The following is a 9306-nucleotide window of genomic DNA, read 5'->3' on the forward strand; positions in this document are numbered from 1 at the left end:
AGGTAATTTCAGGCAGATGATGACGTCCAATGGATAGAATAGAACCCCCATAATTAAGAATGGCCACCAGTTTAAAGATGTAGACAGGGTTGCCTGTGGATATTGGAAAATGACTTTGGTTGTGACCTACTGTGATTAGGAACATGAATAATCATTTGAAGAGTGGATTTGTTAAGAAAAATAGTATAACCTTTAACTTCTGGAGCTCCGAGTGACTGAAAATACATTCAGTACTAATCGATTTCATTAGCAGATTTTTGTAACCACCCCCAGAACATACTTTTGTGTTTATCTTGCTACCATGTGCATAATTTATTTTTAGCTCCTATATTTATTTATCTGTCTAATACATAAATATAACTTTGAATGTGAAGACAGGCATTTCTCCTAACTCATGGAACTTCATTACCATCTCTCTTTTCTTAGTCACCTTCTTATGTCCTGCTAGAATATCATCTGACTTAACATCTATGTGAGGTTGTAATAGAGCATCTTGTAATGGTATGGGGGTGGGTTTTGGGAAAGGTTCTCAACTCTACATTCAGTGACACCATATTAGAAACCTGGCTTTAGTTGTGGTTAGAGTACTTATATTATAGAAAATTTTAAATCCTGCAATATTAGAAATCATACTTATTGCCATAGTTTGTTTGTCAGGTGAGATTATTTATCAGCACACGAACACCAAACATCATTGAGCATTTTACAGATAAGTGACTGTGTGCATATGATTGTTTTTATAACTTACACATCGTTTTATGCTTCTTACTGTTATTAAACATTTGCCCACATTTTCATTGGCATCAATTAGTTGTCATGGGAGTTCATTTTGACTTCTCCATGTATGCAATCCACTTGGATCACACTAACTCCCTTCACTCTTCCTCATCTCCCTCCCACTTTCTCAAACCAATCTCACAAGCTTCATTGTTAATATACCTATCATGGTTTCACCATATCACCCTCTCAATAGTACAAGTACCTCAGACAGACCTGATTAACATCAGGTTATTAATTTATTTTATTCAAGGTAAATATTCATTGTTCACAGAGGTTTTACTATGGTATTTCACATATGCTTATGAACTTCCTTAGTTGCTGGACCTTTCACTTAAGGTGAATTTCCCAAAACAGATTGAGTCAAAAGTCTATAGTATTTCTAGCCTAAATTGTCTACCTTTAGGAATAGATTTCATTAAATATTTATGAATATATTTCTTTAAATCTTTTGAAAGGAAAGTTTGCAAAGAGATGATTTCTATTCACTTCTCTTAACTTAAATCACAGCTGAGCACATTAGTGTACACATAACTTTTAGAGTGTTCTATAGAGAGACGTATTCTATAGAGAGAATAATTAAGCTTATCTTATAAAGGCTAAGATCAGTATAGACCATTGTCTCTGAGCTCCATTCAGATGCCCTAATTTTCTCTTCTGATAGTTAACTAATATGTTCACTTAGTCTTTGACACATCTCCACAGACAGCACTATTTTCAAGTTCAACTCTGTGTCCAATCCTGACTTTTCACTGGTTCCTATTTACCTGTCCTCTGGAGATTAGAGCTTGCTTGAAATCATGTCTGGGCAACTTGTTCTCACAGGACAATTAGGAATGTGATTCTAGAGCATTAACTAGTGTCCCACGTACAGGCCCACATTTTCAATAAAAGATGATGTGATCCACTCATCATTAAACTATCAGAATAAAATTTGCTCATCTTAAGACATTCTTAATCCTCTTTCTGGATAAACCATCTTTAAGTTCTTGACTTGTAGATATTTAGCAGAGGAAGATATTTCTCCATCTCTGAGTTAGGAATAGTCACTAAGAGTAAGTACATAATGAATATTGCTGTACCCTTGTTCTATGTCTGGTTAACATGAGGATTGCCTAGGGATCTGTCTGTTAATTTTGGAATACTATTTTACTAATGTCTGGTTATACAAAGAGGTTCCAAGTCCATAATCAGATTATGAGTACAATACATCTTGATCAGTGTCAACTCTTCCACTCTTGTCCTCTTTTGTCCCCTTCCATCCATACAATTGCCTTGTAGTCATTGGAATATGCTTTAAAAATAGAAAGAAATACTTATTTCCTCTATTATTTTATTCTGTTACTCTTATTGTCTTACTACGTGTTCTTCAATAATGCTTAAAAAGCATAAGCAAACAGGAAAAAAATTAAAAAGTTCTCTAGTAACATCATCTGGCATAACATCTGAGGGCAACTTAGCAAGACTCCCTGGAAGCCTTCTTTTCGTTTAATCTGAATGATGCATAACATTCTAGCAACTTATTCTAAGGAAATGGTCAAGGGTTTGTAAATAGATCAAAACAGAGAAAAAGAAATAACTTTTTATAATATTTACTTAAGAGTATCCTCTTTTGGTCTCAGATGTGTGAGTGTCTAGAATCCTGTAGTATCATCAATTTTTAAATTTCACATCACATTTAAAATAAATTGAATTTAACTATAAAAATAAAAGTAAGAATATCTAAATGGCAGGATGTTTGTTCTCTAATAATATGTTATATTCTATTGAATAAAAGTATCACATTTTGAGTATCCTTGAATCTTTTGATTGGTGTTTAGGTTCTTCACATCTTGAAACTTAGGATCAATGCTCCAGCTAGAATAGGTCCCAAGGTATTCCGAAAACATCTCTTAGAGTTAAGATGCCTCCATCAGAAAGAAGGACACTGCCCATTTGTTAGGAAATGGAAAGTCTTAGAAAAAAATTACATTAAGTGAAGTAAGCCAGACCCAGAGAAACATAGGTCCCATAGTTTCTTTTATCTGCAATAATTAGTATATGTCTAGAACAAGCAGAAGAGGTCAAAAGCTTTGTACATAAGACCAGATAACCTGATGCTAGGCAAAATGAACCCCAAGATAGGGACACAAGAGATTTTTATCTTTCTTGTTGTTCTTTTTAATGTACTTATAATGTACTATGTGATTTTTTTCTATTCCTTTGTAATTTTTTCCCCATGGTATAACCCCTGTTTTCAGTGTATTTGATTTCTGTGTCCTGCATCTTATATATACATTTTTCTAATTTGGGGAGTAAAGGGAAATAGCAAAATGCTGAAATAAGGATACAGGTTGACCCATTGTAACAATGAGATGTACAATACACTATTTTGAAAACGAACTACTTCTTTGGGGGGACTGTGGATAGGGAGGAGTTGGGAACCTGGGGATAAAGAGATGGTAGGGGAAAAATCAATGGATTGGCTAACAATGCTCGATAGGAAATGGACTCATTACCTTGCTCATGTAATAACTGTAACATCTCTGTACAGTATCTATCTATCTATCTATCTATCTATCTATCTATCTATCTATCTATCTATCTATCTATCTATCTATCTATCTATCTCTCTATCTATCTATCTTTCTATCTACCTATTTATCTACCTATCTATCTATCTATCTTTCTATCTATCTATCTTTCTTTCTATCTATCTATCTATCTATCTATCTATCTATCTATCTATCTATCTATCTATCTATCTATCTATCTATCTATCTATCTATCTATCTATCTATCTATCTTTCTACCTTTCTATCTATCTATCTATCTATCTATCTATCTATCTATCTATCTATCTTTCTATCTATCTTTCTATCTATCTATCTATCTATTTATCTATCTATCTATCTATCTATCTATCTATCTATCTATCTATCTATCTATCTATCTTCTACCTTTCTATCTATCTATCTATCTTTCTATCTATCTATCTATCTATTTATCTTTCTATCTATCTATCTATCTATCTATCTATCTATCTATCTATCTATCTATCTAGAGTCAGAAGTGAGATTGCTGCATCACATAGCTGAAACATTTTGAGTTTTATTAAGGAATTTCCATAATTTTTCTAAAGGATTTATACCAATGTGTTCTCTAGTAGAATAACAAATTTTTTTCCTCAAATCCTTTTCAATATTATTTATTTTTTGCTAAGTTGATAGTAGTCATCCTAAAACTTGTGATATAACATGTCCCTATGTTTGATTTGCATTCCCCTTATTGATAGCCAGACTAGACATGTTTTCTTTAACCTGGTGACTATTTTGCTAAACATAGTTATATATTCTTAGTACAATTCATAGTCTGGTTATATTTCTCATTCGAGATGGAGACATTTGTTTTTAGTATTGATTTTTTTGCGATTAAACCATTTAAAACATATGGTTCCCAAGTATATTCTTCCATTCCATAGTAGTAACTTTACCCTTGGTTTATTCCATTGTTATGCCAAAGATTTTTAGTACCACATATTTCCATTTGTCTAGTTTTACTATGCCAAAGATTTTTAGTACCACATATTTCCATTTGTCTAGTTTTACTTTTTGGCTTATACTTTCAGGGTCAGTAAAAATGATGAAAAGACAAGACCAATAGGAAAGAGCCTCTCCTGTTTTCCTCTTCAAGTATTAGAGTTCAAGATTTGATGTCTAAGTGTTTAAGCCAATTTGGAGATAATTTTATATGTTTTCATTTTGTTTATAATTAAATTTAATTTTACTGAAAAGTTGATATATAGAGGAATTATAGTCATATAAGTAAGGAAATGAGTAATGAGTACATTTATTGTATGAAGTTAATTTGATTAAGCTAAAGATAAAAGTCTAATTTGTTCTTTAGGTGTATGCAGATCTTTTTCCACCAACAGTATTTAATGAAAAAGCTGTCCATTTTCAAGATATATTATATATATATATATACACACACATATATATATATATATATATGGCTACTTAGATACCATATTTTATATGATTGAATAGGTCTATTTTTTGGCATTGAAGCTTGAATCTCAAGACCTCAAGGTTGCTTGGCTGGCTTGCTCTCTGCTGATGAATTACTACATGAGTCATATTGCCAACTGTCATTTCGATGGTTATTTTGGAAATAGGCTTCCTCAGTCTTTTTTGCCCTAGTTGGCTTGGAAGTTTAATTCTTCTGATTTCAACCCCATTCGTTTCTGGATTCTATGAGTGAGCCACCACACTTAGCCATATGTTAGTTTTTATAAAAATATCATACAATTTTGATCAATGTAGTTTTTCTCATAATTATCTGAAGTCAGGAAATAAGATTATTTCTGCTTTGATCAGTTCATGCTCAGTATTATTTTTGCTATAAGAGTTCTTGCTGTCTTAAGCATTTGGAAAGTTTTCTATAGAATGAAGCTCTTTATTCTGTTGTGATCTGAACAAAACATGTTTTCTTCTGTACAAAATTCACTTGCAGTTTTTTATTTATTGTGAGAAGGTTTTAAAATGAAATTCTTTTCACATGTATGTTAATAATTCCACATGATTTTTATCTTTTCTACTATTAAAATGCTGATACACATTGGTTGATTTGATTATTGTGAACAAACCTAGCTAAATATATATTTTATTTGTTTATGTGTTTTGGTGCTTTGAATCTTCGAAATGTATGGCACGCAAATATTTGTTCAGAATTTTTCAAGTATCTTATTTTAATTGCCTTTAAGTAGTTATAAAAATAGATTTCAATACAATACAAATTAATATCAAGTGCATCTTGACTAATGTCATCCTTTTTATTATTCTCGCCCATCACTCCCAACATCATTTTACTTAATTCCATTTTCTCATATGTCCATTGAATAGTAATACTGCTTTCTTCCACCCTTCCTCTTCCTCTCCATTCATTTGTCCCCTGGAAATTCCCAGACTCCCTTGGATGGAAGAATTGATCAAGAATTTGTGATAGATAGATAGATAGATAGACCGACTGACAGACAGCAGACAGATAGATACATTGTCATTTGCAAAGAAATAGATGGACCTGGAAAAGTTAAGCCATACTCATGGAGTCCAAAAATGCATGTTTTTTCACAAGTGTGGAAGTTAGAGCAGAATTACAAATACATATGCAAAAACAATTGGGGTCACATGAACATTTAATAAACATATTAACTCATAGTGTATTCAGTGGAGGATTCCAATGGTGTAACTCTTCAAAAACTAAAAGACTGTTTAGAATGTTTGTATCCATGTTTCTAAAAGACCCTGGGCTGTGTTTTTTCCTGTTGTGGTATTGTGACCTAACTTTGGCATTTATATGTTGTTAATGTCACTAAAACCAATTTGTTAGTATTATTTCATATTTGTTTCATTGAACACTTTTTACTCATATTAATTATTTCTACATTTTTTTGGAATTTACACATGAAACAATGTGATCCAAGGATATTCTGAGTGTTAAAGTTTTTAGATCCCAACTCAGTGATTTGTTATTAGTCTGTTTTGAATTCCTAAATTTTATGATTGAGCTTACTAACTGATACAGTTCTAAGAACATCTTCATTCTACATATTGATGTTATTAGCCTGAAATTGTTCATCTCAGGCCATTATGACACTAGTATTTCCGTGGCAACTGTTGTACTACTTTCTTTTTAAATCATATATGTTAACTAAATATTATTCAGGTTAACTATGGATTTTGACAAATTTTCTAATATTTGCAGAAACAATGTAATCTTGCTTTATAAAAGGTGAACATATCACTGGTCATCAGTGTTCTAACCTTCCTGTTCTTTTGCATATTACATCGAATCTAGCTGTTTGTGAGTGCATATATTCTGGTCCTAGGGTTTGAACTCATGGCCTGGAAGTTGTCCCTTAGATTTTATGCTCAAAGCCAGTGCTTTATCATGAAGCCACAGCTATGCTTCTGGATTTTTGTGATCAATTGGAGATAAGAGTCTCATAGACTTCCATGGCTTGTCTAGCTTCCAAATGTGATCTTCAGATTTCAGGCTGCTAAGTAGATCAGAGTACAAGAATGAGCCACTGGTGGCTGGCTTAAAATCGTTTTTATCAATAATTTGACTCTCCTTTGCTTTATTTCCAGATGAATGTGCATTCTCAGAGCATGGCCAATTTCAGCACAGTGAGTATGTTTCTCCTGCAGGGCTTTGCTGAGGTGTGGGAGCTCAGGCTCCTGCTTTCCATAGTGTTCCTACTGATTTACCTGGCCACTCTCTTGGGGAATTTTATTATCATCACTGTCACCACCATTGACCAGAACCTGCACACACCCATGTACTTCTTCCTCAGGAATTTATCTATCCTGGATATGTGCTACATTTCTGTCACTGTCCCCAATGCCTGTATCAACTCCCTCACAAACAACAGGACTATTTCTGTAGCTGGCTGTGCAATGCAGGTATTTTTTGTACTTTTTTGTGCAGCCGTGGAGCTGATGTTTCTCACCATCATGGCCCAGGACCGCTATGTGGCCATCTGCCAGCCCCTCCACTATACTGTCATCATGAACCACCAGTTCTGTGTCCAGACTACAATGGCGTCCCTATTCAGTGGTATCATCTTTACAGCTGTACAAACTGGTAATACATTCCGGCTGTCCTTCTGCCGGTCCAACGTGGTCAGTAAGTTCTTCTGTGACATCCCCTCTCTGCTAAAACTCTCTTGCTCAGACACTTTTAGCAGTGAACTTTTACTTCTTTTGTCTGCTGTAGGATTTGTTGGTGGCTGCTTTATCTTCATTGTCCTGTCATATGCTCGCATACTTTTAACAGTGCTGAAGTTTCCAGTCAAAGAAGAGCGAGGAGGAAAAGCCTTTTCCACCTGTGTGCCTCACTTTCTTGTAGTGTCAGTGTTTCTTGGTAGTGGTTTGGTGGTATACCTAAGACCCTCAGGGAGCATTGAAGTGATTCAGGACCTGATTCTATCTGTATTTTATACCATTGTTCCACCATTCTTGAATCCTATCATTTATAGTCTTAGAAACAAACAGATAAAGAAAGCTGTGAGGAAAGTATTAGTAAAAAATTTATTCAAAAAACATTAATACCTAATATGAATTTACTCTGAGATCCTCTGAGTGGCATTTAAAATAGAAATAAAAATATTTGGGGGGATAATGGATATTGTTCTGCTTATGTCAAAGTTAGTCCAATAGAGTTGAAGAGAAAAATCTTACTTTTTTCATTATTATTTTAATTTATTATCTATTTTTTAAAAAGAAATTACTTTTATTAATAATTATTTTAATTTAATGCTTTGTTACATGTAAACAAAATTATTTTCAAATTATAACATTCATTAATATTTCCTTTCTATTTATATTGAAGGGTTTTGGTGAACATAAGTTGATGAATGATCCAACTGAAAATATTGGTTGTAAATAATTCATAATGTGTATAAAATTTCATTAAAATTTAATAATAAACATATATCAAAAGCAACCTTGAAAAATCAAATAGAAAATGATTACTAAGGCCACATTTTTCTGATCTATTCAATTCCATGTAAAATGCTATCAAACTTCAATTAAGTGTTTTCCAAAGTAAAATAACAACTCTAAAAAAATTAAATCTAAGATATATTTTCCATTGTGAGAACATTTTCTTTTTTGGTCGTAGGACTCACAGCGTAGGCTTTATCACTGAACTTTTTCACTCAAGACTAATGACCTACCACACTGAGCCACAGAGACACTTCCGTTTTTCTGGGGATTCATTGAAGTTGAAGCCCATGGACTTTCTTGCCTGTGCTGTCTTTCAAACATGATTCTCAGATCTCAGCCACCTGAGAAGCTAGAATTACAGGCATGAGCCACCTGTGCCTGGATATAAAATTCATTTTTTCCAAAAGCAAAAAATTAACAAAAGTGGGAGGTATGTCTCTATTTTGAATGCTAACTGAAGGTCTTCTGTGCTACATGGCTGAGTTTGCTTATATTATTTTAACTACTCTCTGATAAATGTCCTATTATTTTTAAGGAACTGAAGCATTTTGGCAGGCTACAGTTAACATTCTTGTTTTCTTGAGTTTGCTTATATTATTTTAACTACTCTCTGATAAATGTCCTATTTTTTTAAGGAACTGAAGCATTATGGCAGGCTACAGTTAATATTCTTGTTTTCTAACAGTTAATATTTCTTACTTTCTTCCAATAAGTAGTTCATGTTATTTTTCTCAAAAATGACAGATCTTGAAATACAAATGAATTCACTGAGTTATATAACTGTAACTCCTCCGTATAACATCTTTACAATAACAATAAATGTGTGTGTGTATGTGTGTAATGACCACTCATTGTCTTACTTAACTGTGAATAATGAAGGTTTTGTTTTTTTTATCATAAATTACGTTAGCTGTGTACTTGTGATCTAAATTTTTTTCCTTTTGTTCTAATCAAGTGTAGAAAAGTTGTCACTAAAATATCTGCCTTTCCAACTAAAAACAATGTATAATAAAAAAATATTACTGAAGAAGTTTTCTTG

The 9306-nt window shown here is 32.9% G+C and overlaps 1 protein-coding gene across 1 annotated transcript; it reads left to right on the top strand.

Annotated features, from left to right (window-relative positions):
- The first annotated feature begins 6929 nt into the window (after positions 1-6929).
- Positions 6930-7868, top strand: LOC122103913 (olfactory receptor 14C36-like). The gene has a single exon (XM_042674599.1). The coding sequence runs from the start codon at positions 6930-6932 to the stop codon at positions 7866-7868; it is 939 nt and encodes a 312-aa protein (XP_042530533.1).
- Positions 7869-9306: the final 1438 nt, after the last annotated feature.

The sequence above is a fragment of the Dipodomys spectabilis genome, unplaced genomic scaffold (assembly GCF_019054845.1).
Source record: "Dipodomys spectabilis isolate Male_0828 unplaced genomic scaffold, ASM1905484v1 ptg000019l, whole genome shotgun sequence".
Taxonomy (NCBI): Eukaryota; Metazoa; Chordata; class Mammalia; order Rodentia; family Heteromyidae; genus Dipodomys; species Dipodomys spectabilis.